The sequence below is a fragment of the Phoenix dactylifera genome, chromosome 11 (assembly GCF_009389715.1).
Source record: "Phoenix dactylifera cultivar Barhee BC4 chromosome 11, palm_55x_up_171113_PBpolish2nd_filt_p, whole genome shotgun sequence".
Classification (NCBI taxonomy): domain Eukaryota; kingdom Viridiplantae; phylum Streptophyta; class Magnoliopsida; order Arecales; family Arecaceae; genus Phoenix; species Phoenix dactylifera.
The window spans coordinates 7,008,004-7,030,194 of NC_052402.1; the positions used below are offsets into that span (position 1 = coordinate 7,008,004).

A 22,191-nucleotide genomic window follows, 5' to 3' on the forward strand; every position below is an offset into this window, starting at 1 on the left:
GTCTCCTGAAGGTGGTGGGGAATGCGGTAGTATCAAGGGTAGTGGCAAGGAGGGACTCGAGAGCGGGGAAGGGGGAGGAGAGGGGAAGGGAAGGAGTAGGAGGATAGATTTTTTTTTTTTTTTTAATAATTAAGATATCTACAAAAGTAGCTGTAACTCGTCTTGCGGCCATTTTGACTACAAGTCGACCAACTAGAGATAGCCCTAAGTTGCAGCTTGACGAGTAACTCAACTTAATATGCAATTTATGTTGTAGGCATTAAAACAAGTGAATTAGCCATACGTGCAACTTAAGCTGCATGTGGCTTCACTTACTGGACTCCAAACAGCCCCTAAATATATTTTGTGCGAACTACGATTTGGTCAGGTTTAAGCAATCGGGTGCTAATTGGTGTCAATCAGGCCATCAAGGGGATATCTAATAGCTTAGGTTGTTAAACATAGGATTAGATTGATGTGGTTATGTTGTACCGGTCGGTACCGGTTGGTACCAGGTGTACCGTACCGGTACCGGTGGGTACTGATACTGGTACGCCAGTGTCGGTACGTCTGGCGTACCGTATACCGTACCGTACCGATACTCGGTACACCTATCTAGTGCGACATCGGTACATGGTCCGGTACCGGTACGGCGAACCTTGGATGTAGATATATTTGATTTGAGGATTATCCATAGATGTGGGATTTAAATGCTCCTTCTCATGCAAAGTACATGAAGCAACCCACAACCTGAGAATTTTCATGGCATCCGGGTTGTGATTAACTTGAACAATGCTTTAAGTGAAGGTCCATAGCAGATAATGGTGGTTCATATATCCACCTAATAGGCATAAGGGTGGAAAAATTTTTGTTGGTATTGAGATATAGTAAAGGACTAGAATGTTCAATAAAGAGAATCTAATGGATAGCATAAAATCTTACTAGTTCACCATGCAAACCAAGTAGAAGGAAGCTGTTTGGGCCTGTAGATGATGTGATTTTCTGTAGAGATGGTTGAAACTTTGGTACCAGCCACATGCAGAACTTTCTGAACAAATTACTATGGGGGAAGATATTTTTCGCGTCATTTGCTAAAAAGGTCCATGAAGAACAACAACAACGGTAATCAACAACCATTTCAGGTTAAGTAACATCGGATACTTCTGAGTGATAAAGTGGGTCTTAAAATAAGCTTTATAGAGATCGACTCATGGCTAGTAGGTCCTTTGGGCTTTTTGTAAGATAAAATTGATATCTTTAAGTATGCATGTGGTGAAGAACTTGAACCTTCTTGACTACGGTTAATCATCAGGATGTATTATAGACTCAAAGTAGAACTTTGTCTCCCAATGGACATGAGGAGTTTCATGAAATAATTGAAGTTGGGGGAACTAGGAATCTCCCATTAAAAGGCCCAAGCAATTTGTGGCCTGTAGTTTGTTAGCCGAGATTACCCTACAGAAAGCAAACAAAAATGATCAGAAGTTGGAAGAGACAAATACAAGCCAAAGAAGTTGTCATAGTATCCAATTCATGAGGCATCCTTAGAAATAAAGTATGCATTGTTGACATAACAGGGCTACTAAGGATTTTATTTTTGCAACGTATATTGTTTTTTTGGGACCACATACCCATAAGTGAGCCTATATTGGATTAGCATGTCATAGAACTCTCGTCCCCTTAGTAATGTGAATGGGGATGAATACATGAATATTTTACTTGTCTCCATTGTATGCTAGACCGGCCCGTACCGGCCGATTCAGCCCGTACCGGACCAGTCCGGTTCGGCTGTGGAAAACGGTTTCAACCCTAGCGTACCAGTGCGAACCGGACTGGTTCGCACCGGTCCGCGCACGGGCCCCGCGCGAAAAAAATCTACGCGTGCTTTTACCTCTCTTTCGGTTCGGTACCGGTTTAAACCGGTCCGAATCGAAACCATACCGGTCCGGTAGGCGACCGGGACACCTACCGGTACCGGTATGGCGTACCCTACTTATCCCCAAATTGAATGGAGCGGTTTTAACCGAAATTAAAAGCGGATGTTTTCGGTGATGAGTTTAAAAATTTAAAAACAGTTTGTTTTCGGTTTCAGTTACAGTTTTGATCAAGGTCCGCCGTATCGGTACTGGTCGGCGTACTGGTGGCCGGCCGGACCGGTACGGTACCGGTCCGGTCCGGTGCGTACCGGCTAGTACCGGTCCCGTACCGGCCGGTACGCGGTGGTTTCAAAAACCACAGCGCGCGGCGCTGTGGTTCAAAAAAAAAAAAAATCGTACCGGTGCGAACCGGCCGGTTCGCACCGGTACGAGGCCGGTACCGGCCGGTACGGGCTCCGAACCAACCGGTACGGGCCCGAACCGGCCGGTACGCACCCGTACCGGCCGGTTCGGATAAAAAACCGGGAAATACCGGTTTTTTATCCGTTCCGGTACCGGTCCACGGCCGGACCGGTACGTACCGGCCCGTACCGGCCGGTACGGCATTCCATGGTTTTGATGATTCCTTGATGTGAAACCAAATCCAACTCCGAATTCAAAACTAAAACCAAAACCAAACATATCCGATCTTTAATACTCTTTATATTTTGTGTAAATCCAAAATATTATATTGTGAATTTGGTTGGGTTATGGATTATATTATGAGAATTATGGATGATATCTTTAATTTGGTTATTTATATATGAAAATTTGAAATGAATAAATTAACTGTTTTCGGTTTTTCAGTTTTGGTTTCAGGTTTGCTATTATTTTCCATGGCGGTTATAGTTTTTTATTTCAAAAATTATTTAGTTTTGGTTTTGGTTTCAGAGGCAGTAGTGGATTTTGGTTTCGGAAGCGATAGTGGATTTCGGTTTTGGTTTTGATTTTTTCACTAACCGCACCGAATCTGCCCTATTGACAGCACAAACCACCCCCCGCCCCGCGCGCCCAATACACATATGAAAAAAAAAACTTGAGAAAAAGACTAATGGGTATGAAACTTCCAAGCTAGCTTGCAACAATTATAATGATGTTGAGACTGCCTAGGAAACTTGGTTAAGGTGTTTGCAAGCTGATCACTTCTCTTCATGTAAGGAGTGATAATCTATGTATCTTCTACCTTTTGTTAAATCCAATGATAGTCTATCATTATGCTATTATCTGCAATCTAAATGCAAGATTGATGATGATGTGAATAATAGACTGATTGTGGCAATACATGTTTATTGATCTCTTACTAGTCTGAATTGGAAATTTCAGTGCATAGAATCATGAGATTTAAGGATGTTGTGGTTCCCCAAAAATATATAGCATAGAGAAGCACCAAAAGATTGCTTAACTTTATGTCATTGTTTTAAAAGATGGTCCCATCTTATTCGTTACATTATGTTTCATTTGTCAGATTTTAATTACTTTTTGTCTCCTTATATTTTTACACCATATCCTCTCCCCCTTTTATAGATAAGGACACCATATAGCATCCTAAACATGACTTCTCAATTGACTAGAACACTTGTAAATCTTTTTCACTACGCGTAAATCTTTTTCGTTACACTTCCTTCCAAAAGGAACTAGTGAAGACTTTCGTAAACTGGGAAAACTTGTAACTTGATAGGAATCCACATAAAAAACCATCAAAATGTTTGCAAATCAGAATCGTGATTTAAACTTTCCTAATCTGACCTAGACATCTAAAGTAGGAACTTTAGATGTTATTCCTACTCAAAATAGGACTCATAAACTCACTACAGAAAAGGTACAAAAATAAGTACAGAACCCTTTAGAAAATAGAAAATACCTAACTTCCTCCTATAACAGTTAAATATAGGACTACTTGGACTCCATTAGAAAGAAAATTAACAGAAAGTAAAACTAGGAACATTAAAATAGCTTAGTCTAAACCTAATTCAAACCTAAATTACGCTTGGGCCAGTGCACTTCCATTTTGCAGCTCTTGGGACTAGTATATTGATATTTGTTTAAATGAATCATCTTCTTCTTAAGATTATGCTGAATGACATATTTGGAAAAAAAATTCCGTATATTCATGATTTTGAAATTTATGAAGTGAAACATTATTCTCTTTAAGGTTGATCTGTATCTTTTCTCAGTCTGAAATGACAGGGGTTGTAGTTGATATTGGAGATGGGGCCACACATATTGTTCCAGTTGTGGATGGTTATGTGATTGGGAGCAGCATCAAATCTTTCCCAATTGCAGGAAATGATGTAACTCAGTTTGTTTTGCAACTTTTACGGGTACAAGACTCTTCCTCTCACCTTTTTGAGGTCCACATAGTCTAGGATTGTGTTTCGTATGGTTGCATGTAATTCCTGCTATGCTTTTGATGTTCTAAGTGTAATATTGTAAGCAGTCGATGTGGCTAAGGTTTATTTACTACATTGCTTTTCAAGCAGGATCCTTTTTCCCCCTTAACTGATGAAATATTATGAATTAATATCTTCACTCAGTATTTTTATCTTGATGACCAAACTTGTACAGTAATTTATTTCTCAGATTTAATCATATTTCCAACTTGATATATTATTTGTTATTAACTATGTTTGCCGACCATTAGCAATGAGAGTCTTGCTTTCTCATATCTAAGTTATAGTTTGCTGACTCCAAGTCTCTCATTTTCTTGTTCTTGAGTTGACTGAAACAGTTGTATGTCACAACAAACTGTTATCTGGGTTCATATTTATTATGAATTATAACATTTCTTGTTCCAGTGGCTGCTGTTAGCTGATATAATGGCCTATCATGACATGTATCATGAGTTCATGACAGTCTAAATGTATTATATGACAACCACTAGCTGCAGGCTATTATATATATTTATTACATCAATCTAGTATATGGACAAACAATTAAAATCATTTTCTGTTCACGTGAAAGAACATGGATATATATCATGTTGTGATGAACTTACATATTTAAGACTGATCTGAGCTTCAAACTTATATGCATAACCACAAGATAAGCCGTACCAGCCCGAACTGGGCGGTACGGGGCGTACCTTACTGGTTTGGTATCGGTACCCGGTATGGGTGGCATACTGACATTTGGTACGTCAAAAAATTCTGTACCGGACCATCACTGTGCTAATGTGGCACCAGTATGGGGTCTGATAGCGAGACGGCAATCCTCGTATAACCATATGACTAGATCATAACCAAATAAGTGCCGAGACAACCTCCTCTTGAATTAACATGCTTGAATCAACCTTGACCATCTTAAACCAACAGTAGAGTCACATTCATGTTGATATCTAGCTGCACCCCATTGTACTCCCTCGTTACCTAAAGTGGGAGGGGGTTTGAGAACAGGTGCAAGGAGCAAATCTCTCTCTCTCTCTTGCGAAAAGAAGAAAGAATGAAGCAATACTTAGGAGCGGGTTGAGGGACAATTTTTTGAAGAAACTCCAAAGCAGGTTCATGACACTAAATAGAAGTTTCTTGCTACTAAGTTCTACACTAAGGCAAATCCAGGCCAGGACTTTGGTGAAAGGCTCAAATTGAATTTTGCTTGAAGAGTAACATAAACAGGGAATTTAGCAGTGATGATAACATGCAAAGTGTACAGTTAGCAAAGCATCCAATGTATCATGTCGGTTCAAGCATGCATGTTGTGCTAAGTTTCCTTGGAAATTTTAGTAAAACTCCTATGTAGTTTCATGTCAAACTAATGACTTATGGCTTTTGTACTTAGCATTTCACCAGGATATGGATGCAAATGTCAGATATGGATGCTTTTGTCCTTTTTCCCCCTTTTTGAGAGAAAGGGAGGCAAAAGCCAATGACTTTTTATGCAGAGTACTCTGCACATAACTTAGGGCCATCATATGAGTGCATATTTTGCTATCATCATGTATTCTGTGTTAGCACATAACTTACTGCGATTATATGATCTGACACAAGTGTAATATTTGTCAGTGCTAGAGGAGACCGAGCAAACAAATCTTAATGGACCAATGTACTTCACTTAGTCAGTGTCCACAAGTTCTCTCCATTTCTCTTTCAAATGCATGTACCACATTTTCTGGGGTTGCAATCTACTAAATATTGGTGGAAAAACAGTTGCAATAAATGTTCATCCAATATTTGAGCAGATTATGAGAATGAGCCTTGTGTTTCTCTTTTCATTTTAATTTTCTGATTCAAGTATTTCAATTTTTCATTTTCTGTAAATTATTGATATCATGAAAAACAAATGGATTTTGAACTTTGATTGATCCATAGCAAGACCAAAAGTATTTGGAGGAGGGGATATGTTTATTACAACTTTCTCCATCAAAAAATCACAAATATCGGTTAAAAATCCTAGTTTTTATGATATTCTGGAAACCATGTTTTAATAAAATGTATTCTTACTTCCGTATTGGAATGCTCATAGTCAATGTTAAGAGAATATTTACACATTAAAGATGGAAGATAGGACTGTATCAAAAAAAAAAAGATGGATAGGAAGAAATAACTTACATCAGAAGAAGAAAGAAAGAACTTAGATTTTCATATCGTGTATTTAAGGAATAAGGATATAGTTTTTCTAGGTCACATGCATTTAGAGACTGAAAGAGTAGTTAGATGTCAAATATGCCACTATTACTCCATATTTGGTTATTAAGTCATATGTTTCTGTTTAGCGCCTAGAGGCCCCTGGTCTCCAGGCCATGCAGCTAGAACAGTTTGCTCAAAGGAGAGAGACTAAAAAAGGCCCCATGGTTCTTCAAATTAATGTCAATCTAATGTTGAGTTTATGCAACATCAATGATATACCTTGTGCAGCTACATTTAATTTAGATGGGACGAGATGTGGATGACTGTTTGAAGTTGTTGGCAGTTAACATATATATTATCCTGCTCCTCACGTAAGTAGAAAGCAGGAGCCATAGCTTTAGTTTCATTCTGAAAACCAATATCTGGCTTGTCCTTGTTATCAAAAGCTAATAAGAAATTCTTTTAGTGTTTTAAATCTTAGAAGGCTATAAAACCTTTTTTTAGCAATACAAAATTTATTAGATGTATTAATTGACTATTTAATAAATTTGTTGTATAGGAGTTTTCTTTTTGGTGAATGCTAAAATTTACTGGCCATGTTAAATTATTTGAAGAAGTCGCAACATATACATGGCCTTCTTTTGGCTTTGGTCCCTGATAAGAGTTAAATTACAAAAGAAGGAAGAGATATAAGAATATTAGCTCAACAATGAGGAGGCAGTATATCATATTTTCAATAATAAACCCTCTTATTATTAGGGGAATTAATAATCTGGTTTCATTTGCATGTGCTGATCCGAGCTGATCTTTTTATAATTTTACAAAATTTGTTCTGGAAAACTTTCTTAACAAGGTTTAGAATACACTTGTTATTGTTTTTCGAAGAGCATACAGAATGCTATGATCTATTCACAGTTGGCCACATCTTCGGATTTTATACAGGAAAGAGGAGAGCTTATACCACCAGAGGATTCTCTTGATATAGCTCGGAAGGTGAAAGAAATGTTCTGTTACACTTGTTCAGATATTGTGAAGGTAATTTTTACATGCTAATTAGGAATATTGCCATGGTCACATAATATCTTCTTGTTGCTTTTGGAACTTTTATATCATCTTTTCTTATCATAAATTGCTGATGTCTCTACCACCTACAGATTAAGATTATTTTGAATATCTATGAGAAGCTTCAGACTAGTCATAAGGTTTTATGATTATCTTCAGGAAAGTTTATCATCATCTCTTCCTACTCAGGACAACAGATTAGGTTTCTATCAAATAAATAAATGTTGGAAAGGATAAGAGGAATATTTTTCGTGATGAAATGCAGATTTATTACATAAAATATATGGCACACTGAAAAGGGAAAAGTATTTGGGTTTAAGATGATTTTGTATTGACTAAAACTAGAATCTGTATTTTAAAATGATTTATAGGTTCACAATTTCAAATGTTGAGATAAGGGCAATATATAAACATACATTAACAAAAATCATTTCCTGTAACATCCTTGCAACCATAACATCATACTGATCTATCACAAGATTTTATAATTTCAAAATTTGCATCATTTTCTTACCTCTATTTCTGATTTTGATGGGAAGTTGGTATTGATTCCCAAATATTGAGGGGTTAATGGGCCCTCATACCTAACCTAGGTACTAGGACAGTTAGTGCATCTTCTTGAAATGGATTGATCATATGTAAAAGGATCTAATGATTAATATTTCTTTTGATAATTTCAGGAGTATAATAAACATGATAAGAAACCTGATAAGTACATCAAGCAATGGGCTGGCATCAAACCCAAGACTGGGGCATCATACTTATGTGACATTGGATATGAGCGCTTTCTTGGACCTGAGGTTTGATTTCATATACTTTGTCTTTTTAAACCCAACAGTACTGGATTACATTCATAAAATAAAAGAATTTTGAAACATGTTTCTCATTTGTATGATTGACTAGATTTTATTATCTTTCAAAAGAAACTTATTATATACTCTCCTGCAGATTCTACTCCAAATATATAATCAGTTATAGATTGTTAAGATAAGACTTTCTCTTTTTTTTAAAAAAAATGCCTTTAAATAGCGTCTTGCAATGGCTAGTTAGAATCATTTTCTTCCTTCTAGCCTGAATCAGCTTTCTTTTGAGTTCTCTCAGGATATAAGTCCTAACAATTGCATTAGAGTCAATATGTGTTCAAATTCATGCCTTAAAGGCTAGAGACAATTCATTTATACCCACTTTCCAAATAAAAAAAGATGAAGGAAAAATTCCCTTAGTTAATATAAGTAGACATACGAAGGATAAATAAGCAATGGAACGAGATATATATTGTAGATTAGAATATTGAAGGTATAAGAAGAAAGAAAGGAAGGAAATGACATAGAGGAAGAAAGAATATAGGCGTTTGCTTAGTCAACTTGAGCGATCCTTTAAGGCTATATTATGAAAAAGGGCAGAGAAACATAAAGCCAAAAAAAACGAACTACCTTCTTGTCCTGCCAATTTTTTAGCAAGTCCTTATAAGCAAGGTCCATAATATCGGTACCAGATACTGTATTGATACATTACCAATTTGATATGGTATGGTCAGATATGGTATGGTCAGTAGCATGGTCGGCGGAACCATCCCGAACCGTCCAGGTCGGGATATCTCGAGCCATATTGGTGGTGGACCAGGATGGTTCTGGCAATAAAATTGAGACCTCGTCACCGGAGAGGGAGAAGAAGGACAAAGAGAAAGGGAGAGAGGGGGGAGGAGGGCGAGGAAGGAGGACAGAGGCCGGTTGGGGTTGGCCGACGAATGTTGGGAAGCCTTCGAGCAGAGGAGGCCAAGGAGCCACAGAGGCAGGGCTTCGCCTCCGGTCCTCTGTTTCATTCGAAACAGGGGCCCGGAGGGGGCTTCTTTTATTTTTGTGAGCCGACTTTAACTTAAAATTCGCAAAAATAAAAGGGCCCCCCTTTGGGGCCCTATTTCAAAAAGAACAAGGAACCGAAGGCGGAGCCCTACCTCTGTGGCTCGTCGGCCTCCGCCTCCTCCGTGCAGAGACTCTCCGGGGCCGGCCTCTCTCCTCCTTCCTCTCCCTCTCACTCCCTTCCCCGCTCTCTCTCTCTCCTGTTCTCCCTCTCCCCCGCCTCTATTGTATTGGTATGGGATCGACACGACACGATGTGGGGCCATAACGACCCGTGCCACCGGGCAATCGGTACGGAACCCGATACCAGCACAGCAGACGTTGGTCAGTAGGGTATGGTATGCACCCCATGCAGCTTCCGACTTCTTTTTCTCACTTTTTATCACGGTACCACCTAAAATCGGATGTTTTACTCAATTCGGATTGGTACAGACCAATTTCCACACCAAACTAACCCGGTTATGCACTGGTTCAGTACGGTACACCCCGAGTTAGGCGATTTGGGTTGATTCTATAATCCTTGCTCATAAAAGTTATGTTACTATTAGGTTTAAAAAACTAGTAGTTGAATTTCAATTACATTAATATAATTTGTAATATAGCAACTAGTACAATAAGATATTTAAATCCTGAGCATCCTATTAATTCTTCAATGTGCTCCCAAAAGTTAAAGTATAGAAATGAAAGCACCAAGATGGTGTTTGGTAGGAGGATAAGACCTGGCATAGGGCCTTATCCCAACCAAACACCATTTGCAAAATAGGCATAGCATAGAATAAGCTATGCCCAATCAAACCATCTTATGCCCATTTTTCGGGCAAATGGTATTCTACGTCCATCTTGAAATAGCCCTATGCTCATCTTTATATGCATTTCATCCTTTTAGGTTATAACCTAAATTTAATTTTATATCATCAATTATATTGTAAAAATAATATAATATTATATATTATCTTAATAAATCTAGGTATATTATAAATTATTAATAATATTATAGTAAAATAATATTATGACAATAAATTATTTTTATAAGAAATATTTAATATGGATTATGTTTTAATGAAAATAATATTATAATAATATTAATAATATTAATAATATAATAGTGATATTATATATAGTGATATACTATTAACATTTATATTTTGTATTCTCTGTAACATCAATTATAATATTTTTTAATGTGATTATTACAATATAATATGATTATACAAAATTCTCACTGTATATTATTATGATATCATATGTATCTTAATTAATCCAATAAATTCATATATTATTATAATATGGTATCATAGTATTATTACTCAATACTAATAATAGCATTCAAAATGTTCATTATAATATAAAATAGCACTATATAATATTTTTTTTAATGATGCTCAATAAGTAATATATTGTAATACTATAATATTATAATTATAATGTATACTATTATTTTCATATTGGCATTGTATTAAATATTACTATTATTCATATAAATAATGCTGTAAAATGATATCATTATAATATATAATATTATTCTTTAATATTGATATTGTATTTAAAATAAATATTATCGTACAAAATATACTATAACAAGCCAAGGGTAGTTTTGCCATTTCTGAAAAATTGGAAGCACATTATAGTTTATGTTTGTTTAGAAAGTTTTAACAACCAAATAGAATCTAGCATAAACACCTGGCATAGCTTTTCATATTCCAATTTCTTTATATTCTGCCAAGGTTTTAGGTTATATTATGTCATCTAGTTTCTTCCCCATGCTTTGCAGACGTATTGGCTTATTTATCTTGTTGACCAAACAAATGAAATGACTACTTGTTTATTCTCATTCTTCTCTCAAATAGAGTAGCAATCTACTCCCACTGTGCTATTGGCAAGTTGTAAAACATCCTGATTATTACTATATAGTGTTGGAGTTCATCAAATGCAACCATGCATGTTAAGAAAAATCATTTCTTGATGCTCTATTTCTGCTCATAATTTAGCTACTGCACTTTATTTCTTCACATTCGAGCTTGAGGAGTGCTAGACGTAAACGTGCATGTAGGTCTCCCTGACCTACATGCATTGTAGGTCGGACAGCACAAGTTGACTATCAAACTATTTTTTGGTAAAGGGAACCCAGTTGAAATTTTAACCAGTTAGTCAATTAACAAAACTAACCAGATATCCCCATCTCATTAGAAAAAAGGAACTTTTTAATTGAATTTGTTAGTGCCCAAGAAGTAGTCTGGTTTCTCGCTCTTCCTCTCCTCCTTCCTACTATGGCCGCCTTCTCCTCCATTTTTGCTTCTGTCATTGCCACGGTGACATGGCTCTAGTCTAAGGTAAGGCAGTGTGGCTTGTGTGATGAGCCAATATCATCTGCCATACTTTGAACCCTAGACTATGGACAATGCAACAACTATGTCAATAAGGATAATGATCTTATCACCGATGACTTCACCAATAGATCCTTTTTACCCACATCATTGTCCACCATTCCAAATTGCAGTCACAAGGTTCATCCTCCAAATCCAATTCATCCTCAATGATGCTATGGTTTCTAAATTGAAGCACCAAATTTTCCAGTACAGCATACACAAGTTTCATGTATGCCATTAATAATGATGAAAGTGATGGCAATGGTAACCAATAACATGAGAGGAAAGAATAGATAGACAAATAGATGGGATACAAACAAAGGGTGTGCAGGTTGAGGAGAGACAAAAAGGTGTTGGGAGCTTGTAAGTCCAATTCTCCAGTGGTGTCCACAAACCACAAGCAACAACAGTGAGAAGAGGGAAAGCAACTATGAGGAGACAAAAGAGAGGGGAGTTGGGGGAGATGAAGGGGTTTTGGAAGAGCTTTCTATGATTTAACCAGTCAGAAAATCTTTGTCGGTGAGTTTTCTTCATTGGGGAGCTTGAACAATTCAGCCCAATTGTCGGATCTACATTGTGGGTAGGTCAAGGATACCTACACACATGTAGGTGTATCCTCTTCCAACTTATGTAGTTTTCTTTTCCTTCTTTTTAAAAATACCAACTTATATGGTTATCATTCACGTGTATACAGTACCCTGTTGTGGATCCACAAGTGATAGGATATCTTATTCATTTTGCATAAGAAGAGCCTTCTGAGAGAGATGTTCATTCCACTTGTAAATGATGCTTTGACTTAGAGCTTGTCTCAACTAATTATGTGAATTGCTTGTATTGATTTTCAAGGACCTCGCACATATATGCTAACCACAATAGCAATGGATACTTGAGTAGCATTTGCCAAAGCGAGCATAATTTTCCATTAAGGATGTCTGCTCTAATACATACTGGTTAAATAGGCTGACATCAAGTTTCACTGCACATTCGGGATGCATCTGTATATACTGAGCACATGCTATATGCAAATAGTGTATACTCATACGACATATGGTAAGTAAAAAGTACATCATGGATATCATACTATGTTGTGATATATCGATATAAGCTCACTACATGAACAAATCTTATGAATGGCTAGATGACATTTAATACTTAAGTGTTAATGATGTGTCTATTACTCTATTGTGCTATACTATAAGCTCTATTACAAGTGTTACATGACTGTGAATTGGATCCCAAGTTTAATAATTAAGGCCAAGCTACTTGAACACACTCCATACTGTCGTAATTAGCATTGGAACATTGTTAGGTCTAACAAGTCATGTTTGAACTTGCAATTATTCAAAGCTTAGAACAATGTTTTAGTAACTGTTTCTTCCTAATGCTTGGTTGGCTGCTTTGTTGAAGCTGTATGCACATTTTCTCATAAAAAAGAAGCTGTATGCATATTCTGCATCCACAAAATTTGTTCAAGTTTGTCATACGCTGGCCTTAGAGTTTGAAGAGTCCATAGGCTGTCTAGATTAGAAAAGCCAAGTGATTGGTTTCGTACTAATTTACAAGGAAAATCTCTCTATTCAATCTTGAACATGATTAAATGGTAATCCCTCTGTACATGAAGCATTGAGAACTTGCACCATTTTTTGGATCTGATTCAGTTCAAGATGTCAAGTGTCAACCCTTCTGAATCCATCTCATAGAGCAATGCTATTAGGACAAGAAATTGAGCTAACAATGGTACAGATATACACTTGTTTTAGGGCACTACTAGTTATGGTTACCTTGGGGTTAAATTGAAGTGCTTGATGAAGTACTTTTTAGACAGATTAGTTGGTAATATATCATATGAGTGGGAGTAGGTTATGCAACAACATACTCATCATTGTATCAGCCAACACCAGGAATTAGGTTTTATTAAACAAAAATCCTGGATGCAAGGGATTTTTTCAGATTTTCATTGAGTTTTGTAATTGTACTTCTATTATAATGTTTCTGGAGATTAGTTGTTAAGGATTACATCATTTTGTGTGTCTGTTCATAAATGTGATCCTCACAGAATTGGATATATTGGTTATGGTTGGATACATGGATATGTGTTTAACTTTATCCTGATGGCACTTTCTTATTTCCTATTCTGTTTTTAATAGCCCTCACCTCCATCTGCATATTTTTGAAGAAACCATAGTCATGCTAAAACCAAACAGAAACTCTTTTTTATATAGTTATGGTACAAATGGGTGGACATGATATGAAAGGTTTTCATAGACAAAATTGAAGCATGAGGGCATTTAAGATTGTAATATAGGCTTGTTATATTTATTGGATTCTGACTTTTCACTTTCTGGCATGTGATGTAGAGTGCTTGGTGATTGTCGGTCATTGTGACTGGAGTGGCAACTTGTTTTCTATGGGTAGTTTTACTCAAATGTAGATAGATCCATTTACACCATAGTGGAGGACTGATTATTTTTTGTGCCTTCAATAAAATTTAGATCCTTCTTTAGAAGGAAAAAAGATTGCCCTTGTTATGCCTAATCATGATGCATTGATCTATGTTGAATCATATTATCAGGTTTTTGGATTAACATTTATAATTTATTCAAAAGGGCGACATTCTTGTTTTCTGTTTTCATATGTTATTTGGGAATGAGTCCTCTAGTGGCATCTGCTTGTGCACCTAATTTACCAACGGTTCAATTTTATTTAGGTATTCTTTCATCCTGAGATCTATGATAGTGATTTTACTACTTCTTTGCCTGATATGATTGACAAGTGTGTTCAGTCATCACCAATCGATACAAGGAGGGCTCTATATAAGGTAAGATATAACATTTACTTCAACAATAAAAACCTATTTTTTTATAGGCTTCTCTGAAGAAAAACAAGTAGAAGAATACTTGTATACTTAAGTTAGCTTCTAGTTTAGCTCTTTTGACTGCCTGTTTGGAATTGGTCTCAGAACATAGTATTATCTGGAGGATCAACCATGTTCAAGGACTTTCATAAAAGGTTGCAGCGGGATTTGAAGAAGATAGTGGATGATCGGATTGATGCATCAAATGCCCGACATGGGATGGATATAAAAGTAGGTGTAATTTTACTAAATTTCTTTGGTTTTATGTGCACTTCTGACCATTTAACATTCTTCGGCTTCCCAGTCTCAACCTGTGGAAGTTAATGTAGTGAGCCATCCTATCCAGAAAATTGCAGTCTGGTTTGGAGGTTCTGTAGTTGCATCTATGCCCGAATTTTATGAGGTATGTTTTCTCTCAGATGGTTTGCTTTCATCCTCTATTTTATGTCTTTTATAGTCCTTTTGTTGAAGACTGTATTTACTGATTATTAACATTGTTTGGTGATACAACCCAATGAACTTGATGAACAATCTTGCAATTATAGTGGAATACATTAATATTTATCATAAACTACTAAGACTGAGAATTATTGCAATATATATATATATATATATATATATATATATATATATATATATATATATATATATATATATGGGGATTGATAACCTACTCTCTGTTATGGTAGGTTATCAATCTACCCATTTTTCATTGGACAAAAAATACCCTTATTTTTTGTAACTTTTAAGGGTGTTTTATGCCTTTTTACAATCTCACATTAACTCACCCTCTCAACCCCAATTAATGCTCTCTCCCTCTCTCTCTCTCTCCGGTGTGTGTGTGTGTGTGCATGTATGTATATGTATGTATGTATATGTGTGTATGTATGTATGTATGTATGTGTATGTATGTATGTGTATGTATGTATGTATGTATGTGTATGTATGTATGTATATGTATATGTATATGTATGTGAGAGAGAGAGGGAGAGAGCATTAATTTGAGGGTTTAAGAGGGTGAGTAAATGTGAGATTGTAAAAAGACATAAAGTACCCTTAAAAGTTATAAAAAGTAGGGGAATTTACTTTCCCATCCCTCTAAAGACTCCACTGTAACAAAAAGTCCTTGTTAATTAAATCTAAAACAACCGGTCCAGAAACTTTCCAAACTGTAATTTCCGGTCCCTGAGCCCCTTTTATTTTGAAATAAGATACCGAAAATGCCCCTTCCCTCATGATCTCCCATCCTTCCGAAGAAGAAAAATTTCAGAGACTTTCCGAACTGTAATCTCCGAGCCGCGGCTGCTGCCGACCGCGGCCTGCCCCCTCCCGCAGCCGCCGCCGGCCCGGCTCGCCTCCTCCCGAGCCCCCTCCCGCGGCCGCGCCGCCGGGAATGCCTCCGCCCCCGCCCCCATGGTGGGAAGGTGCCGAAGAAGAGGAAGAAGGGCGCCGTCCCGCATCCTGCGGCTGTCGCCGGCCACGGCCCGCCCTCCTCCAGCGTCCGCCATGGCCCAGCCCCTTTCCGGCGCCGCCGGCCTCGCAGAAAGAGAAGAAAGAAAAAGAAGGGAAGAAGAGAAGAAAAAAAAGAAAAAGAAAAGAAAAAGTTTGAACTGGGGTCGACTCCTGCTCTGCTGGGGTCGACTCGTGAGAATCTTGGGTCGACTCGCTCACTTCTACAACAATTTTCTAAGAACACTTAACTGTGTGCACAGTCCTGTTAACTGTGTTCGCAGACAACTTAGCTGTGTGCCGCCAGCTCGCGGAAGGAGAAAAAAGAAGAAAGAAGAAGAAGGGAAGAAGAGAAGAAAAAAAAAGAAAAAAAAAAGAAAAAAAGGAAAAAATAAAAATAAAGTTAAATAAGCTTGGAACAATTAAATAAGTTTGGAATACACTTAATCTAACATGACACACAGTTAAATAAGCTTGGAACATATTTAAATCATCCCGGAACACACTTATTCTACCCCAGAACACAGTTATTTCGACTGTGCACACAGTTAAGTATTATTAGAAAATTATTGTAGACTTATGTTGAGCTGGGGTCAAGCTGGGGTCGACCCCTGAAGAGCTGGGGTCGACCCCTAAAGATATGGAGTCGACCCCTGAAATCAGGCAGAAAAACAGCTCTCTGGAAAGCCTGAGAGAGTCGACTCCAGGTGAGCAGGGGTCGACTCGTGCTATTAAGGGGTCGACTCCACGTGAGCAGGGGTCGACCCCAGGTCTGTGAACACAGTTAAGTTGTATGTGAACACAGTTAACTTGTCTAGGAACACAGTTAAGTTGTCTGTGAACACAGTTAACTTATCTAGGAACACAGTTGTTTAGGAACACAGTTAAGTTGTTTGGGAACACAGTTAAGTTGTCTAGGAACACAGTTAATTTGTCTAGGAATACAGCTAACTTGTCTAGGAACACAGCTAACTTGTCTAGGAACACAGTTAACTTGTCTAGGAACACAGTTAACTTGTCTAGGAACACAGTTGTCTAGGAACACAGTTAAGTTGTCTGTGAACACAGTTAAGTTGTTTAGGAACACAGTTATCTAAGAATACAGTTAACTTGTCTAGGAACACAGTTAAGTTGTCTGTGAACACAGTTAACTTGTCTAGGAACACAGTTAAGTTGTTTGGGAACACAGTTAACTTGTCTGGGAACACAGTTAAGTTGTCTAGGAACACAGTTAATTTGTCTAGGAATATAGTTAACTTGTCTAGGAACACAGTTGTTTAGGAACACAGTTAAATTGTTTGGGAACACAGTTAACTTGTCTAGGAACACAGTTAACTTGTCTAGGAACACAGTTGTCTAGGAACACAGTTAAGTTGTCTGTGAACACAGTTAAGTTGTTTAGGAACACAGTTATCTAAGAATACAGTTAACTTGTCTAGGAACACAGTTAAGTTGTCTGTGAACACAGTTAACTTGTCTAGGAACACAGTTGTTTAGGAACACAGTTAAGTTGTTTGGGAACACAGTTAACTTGTTTGGGAACACAGTTAAGTTGTCTAGGAACACAGTTAATTTATCTAGGAACACAGTTAACTTATCTAGGAACACAGTTGTTTAGGAACACAGTTAAATTGTTTGGGAACACAGTTAACTTGTCTAGGAACACAGTTGTCTAGGAACACAGTTAAGTTGTCTGTGAACACAGTTAAGTTGTTTAGGAACACAGTTATCTAAGAATACAGTTAAGTTGTTTGGGAACACAGTTAACTTGTCTAGGAACATAATTAATTTGTCTAGGAACACAGTTGTCTAAGAACACAGTTAAGTTATCTGTAAACACAGTTAACTTGTCTAGGAACACAGTTGTCTAGGAACACAGTTAAGTTGTTTGGGAACACAGTTAACTTATCTAGGAACACAGTTAACTTGTCTAGGAACACAGTTAAGTTGTCTGTGAATACAGTTAACTTGTCTAGGAACACAGTTGTTTAGGAACACAGTTAAGTTATTTGGGAACACAGTTAACTTGTCTGGGAACACAGTTAAGTTGTCTAGGAACACAGTTAATTTGTCTAGGAACACAGTTAACTTATTTAGGAACACAGTTAAATTGTTTGGAAACACAGTTAACTTGTCTAGGAACACAGTTAACTTGTCTAGAAACACAGTTGTCTAGGAACACAGTTAAGTTGTCTGTGAACACAGTTAAGTTGTTTGGGAACACAGTTATCTAAGAATACAGTTAACTTGTCTAGGAACACAGTTAAGTTGTCTGTGAACATAGTTAACTTGTCTAGGAACACAGTTGTCTTGGAACACAGTTAAGTTGTTTGGGAACACAGTTAACTTGTCTAGGAACACAGTTAACTTGTCTAGGAACACAGTTAACTTGTCTAGGAACACAGTTAATTTGTCTAGGAACACAGTTGTCTAGGAACACAGTTAAGTTGTCTGTGAACACAGTTAACTTGTCTAGGAACACAGTTGTCTAGGAACACAGTTCAGTTGTTTGGGAACACAGTTAACTTGTCTAGAAACACAGTTGTCTAGGTACATAGTTAAGTTATCTAGGAACACAGTTAACTTGTTTGTGAACACAGTTAACTTTTCTAGGAACACAGTTAATTTGTCTAGGAACACAGTTGTCTAGGAACACAGTTAAGTTGTCTGTGAACACAGTTAACTTGTCTAGGAACACAGTTGTCTTGGAACACAGTTAACTTGTCTAGGAACACAGTTAACTTGTCTAGGAACACAGTTAATTTGTCTAGGAATACAGTTGTCTAGGAACACAGTTAAGTTGTCTGTGAACACAGTTAACTTGTCTAGGAACACAGTTGTTTGGGAACACAGTTAACTTGTCTAGGAACACAGTTGTTTGGGAACACAGTTAACTTGTCTAGGAACACAGTTGTCTAGGTACATAGTTAAGTTATCTAGGAACACAGTTAACTTGTTTGTGAACACAGTTAACTTGTCTAGGAACACAGTTAATTTGTCTAGGAACACAGTTAAGTTGTCTGTGAACACAGTTAATTTGTCTAGGAACACAGTTGTCTAGGAACACAGTTCAGTTGTTTGGGAACACAGTTAACTTGTCTAGGAACACAGTTGTCTAGGTACATAGTTAAGTTATCTAGGAACACAGTTAACTTGTTTGTGAACACAGTTAACTTGTCTAGGAAAGCCTGAGAGTCGACTCCAGGTGAGCAGGGGTCGACTCGTGCTGTTAAGGGGTCGACTCCAGATGAGCAGAGGTCGACTCCAGGTCTGTGAACACAGTTAAGTTGTCTGTGAACACAATTAACTTGTCTAGGAACACAGTTAACTTTATTTTTATTTTTATTTTATTTTTTTTCTTCTTTTTCTTTCATTTTCTTTTATTTTCTTTTCTTTTTCTTTTTTTTTTCCTTCTCTTCTTCCCTTCTCCTTCTTTCTTCTTCCTTCTCCTCTCGCGAGGCCGGCAGCTACGGAAGGGGGTCGGACGGTGGCGGCCACAGGATGGGGCCACCGGGGGGGCAGCGACTCCTCTTCTTTGGCACCTCCCCACCGTGGGGGCGGAGGTATTTCCGGCGGCGCGGAAGGGGGCAGCGGGTGCGGGAGGGGGCGGGCTGTGGCCGGCGGCAGGCGCGGGAGGGGTGGGCCGTGGCTGGCGGCTGCCTTTTTCTTCTCCTTCTTCGGTGGGAATGGGAGAGGCGGGGGCATTTTGGTCCCATAAAGCAATGTTGAAATATATATGGACCGGTTGTTAAACAACCAGTCAACAGGGATTTAATGTTAAAGTTCGGTCAATAAATGGACCGCTGAGCAAGTTCCCCTAAAAAGTAAGGGTATTTTTTGTCTAATGAAAAATGGGTAGATTGATAACCTACCATAACGGAGAGTAGGTTATCAATCCCCTATATATATGTATGTATGTATGTATGTATGCACACTTGTGTGCAACTGGAATAGGAGTATATGCAGTTTAAGAGGATTTACAATTATTTCTTCTTTACTAAGTGCAACTATGTCATTCTAGATTAGTTAATAATAAATGTTGAATATACTAATGACCTAGTTAACAAGAAATCAAGCACTGTCTTACATAGAGTAAACAAATGAAAATTGAACATACATAGCTAAGACTGAACGAGACTAGGTGATTCGTTGGCAACTAATAATTTCCATTCTCTTAGACACTGACTGTAATGAAAGGCGGTCTTAGGCTTTTGGTCATAGAGGTTGCACATCTGACATTGCCATTGAAGAGGAGAATGTTGAATGAATAATGGAAATATCTGAGGTTAATGGGCATCTAAGCTATACAACTCAATGTACTTCCCCAACCAATCATTTTAAGATCCTCTAAATTATAAGATAAATAGTATGAAGTATTGAAGAAATCTTTTAAGTGCTGAGGAATTGGAAATACTTAGTCTGAATTTTGGTTGTGATAGGCTATTTGGTTGGTGTATATCATTGGACAAGTGTGTTTCTGCATGGTGTCAGCTATAAGTCCTGAATCTAAACTGTAAGCACAGGTCCTCATAGTATAACCAGCAACCCTGGGTGGTACAGCCGACATTTGCCTTTTTCTTTGGATAAAACGGAGAAGCACACAACCAACAATACAAGGATGGGTCAAATTACAAAATTTGCGCCATCAATGACCAAAAACTGATCCAGTTCCGTGCAATCTTCCTTGAGCTCAATTCTTTCACTATGTTTTGTGCTTTCCATTTTAGCATGCCAATCCACACCACTGTTACAATCTCTTTGAATTAAAGAGACATCAATGACCAACCTTCTCAAAACAGCCCACAAGTTGTCAATAATATCCATAATGTTTTGGATTTAAGTGCAGCAAGAAACTTGGTCTGCAAACAAAACTGGTGATGTCAGCACAATCAGTTGCAAGGATGATCATGTTAAACCTTTCATTTAAATTAGGGTATGCATGAATTTTGCGGTAAGGGTGGTATTTTGTTGGTTCTTAATGATAATGCTGTCTCCCACCAGTGTCTAGGAATCATCAATGGAACCATCATATTGATTTTGATCCAATCCACTAGTAGAACCCCTAAATTATGGTCAAATTTACCTTTATTTAAGCTTGATTCCTCTATGATACTTGCAACTTTGGCCGTCTCCTCTTAAGAATCCCAGCAATCATGGCCTTCCGTGGTTCTCGTGTGGCAGCGGTAGCAATGGCAAGCTAGAGTTCTCTTGATTCTCCTAGTTCAAGTGATCACTTGCTGACTGGCTATACTCAATCTAGTCTAGTTTCATGCATTTCAACAGTTTTGCACATAGTATGTCTCACTGCTTCGCAAAGAGGATGCAGTGAGGAGTTTCAGCCTACCAGTAATAGCAGATTTTACAAAATAATTAGCTAAATTTGTATTATATTGTAACCACTGTTCTGCCAACCTTTCTATGTTTCCCAGTTTTGATGTTTTCTGTATTATAGTTGAGGCTAAGACAAATGTTTTTAAGCGAATTCGTTTTCCTTTTCTCTTTAACAGTCTTGCCACACGAAAGAAGAATATGAGGAATATGGAGCAAGCATATGCCGCACCAGTCCTATCTTTAAAGGGATGTACTAACGTTAACGACTACTTCTCACTTGACAAATTTACAGTTCATTCATTGGTCAGAGTTGCACATAATAACATTTTGTTCCCAATTGCATTTCCAGCTTTGTAGCTGCATTACTGATCAGAAATGGGCAGTCTTTTAGTTGTATAATAGATGCTGTCACAAGCCTAGGCTTTAATGCTGCTCTTGATTCATGTCCAAGATATGCCTGTTAATGTCGCCCAAAATGGGAGCTGTCATTTGTATAACAGACTCTGTAAATTTTAGATACTCTTACTATTGCAGAAAGATTTTCAGATGGATGCTGATTGATTCTACATATGAAGTGGTAAATCTTGAAAGCTAATTTTCTGATCAAGCATCATTGGCTGCCGATATCCCACATGACAAAGGGCAGAGTTCATCAAATTGGACCTTTCAGATTTAGATATTGCTAATTGCTCCACTATCTTTAAACAAATCTACTGCTCGTGGCTTATACTAGTTGCTCAATTATCCTCAAGCAAATTTAAGCAATTTTCCTGCATCTGAACTTCCTTAAACCTAGTTGACATTCCTCACAGT

At 37.6% G+C, this 22,191-nt stretch overlaps 1 protein-coding gene across 1 annotated transcript in view; it reads left to right on the plus strand.

Annotated features, from left to right (window-relative positions):
* LOC103714451 (actin-related protein 3-like) overlaps window positions 1-21,954 on the plus strand; it is a 28,431-nt gene extending 6,477 nt beyond the window's left edge. The window contains exons 4-10 of the mRNA XM_008801703.4: window positions 4,070-4,216; window positions 7,400-7,492; window positions 8,200-8,319; window positions 14,452-14,562; window positions 14,704-14,829; window positions 14,903-15,001; window positions 21,555-21,954. Of these exons, the coding sequence (XP_008799925.1) occupies window positions 4,070-4,216; window positions 7,400-7,492; window positions 8,200-8,319; window positions 14,452-14,562; window positions 14,704-14,829; window positions 14,903-15,001; window positions 21,555-21,635 (777 nt within the window). The 3' untranslated portion in view covers window positions 21,636-21,954. The remainder of the gene's footprint in view (window positions 1-4,069; window positions 4,217-7,399; window positions 7,493-8,199; window positions 8,320-14,451; window positions 14,563-14,703; window positions 14,830-14,902; window positions 15,002-21,554) is intronic.
* Window positions 21,955-22,191: the final 237 nt, after the last annotated feature.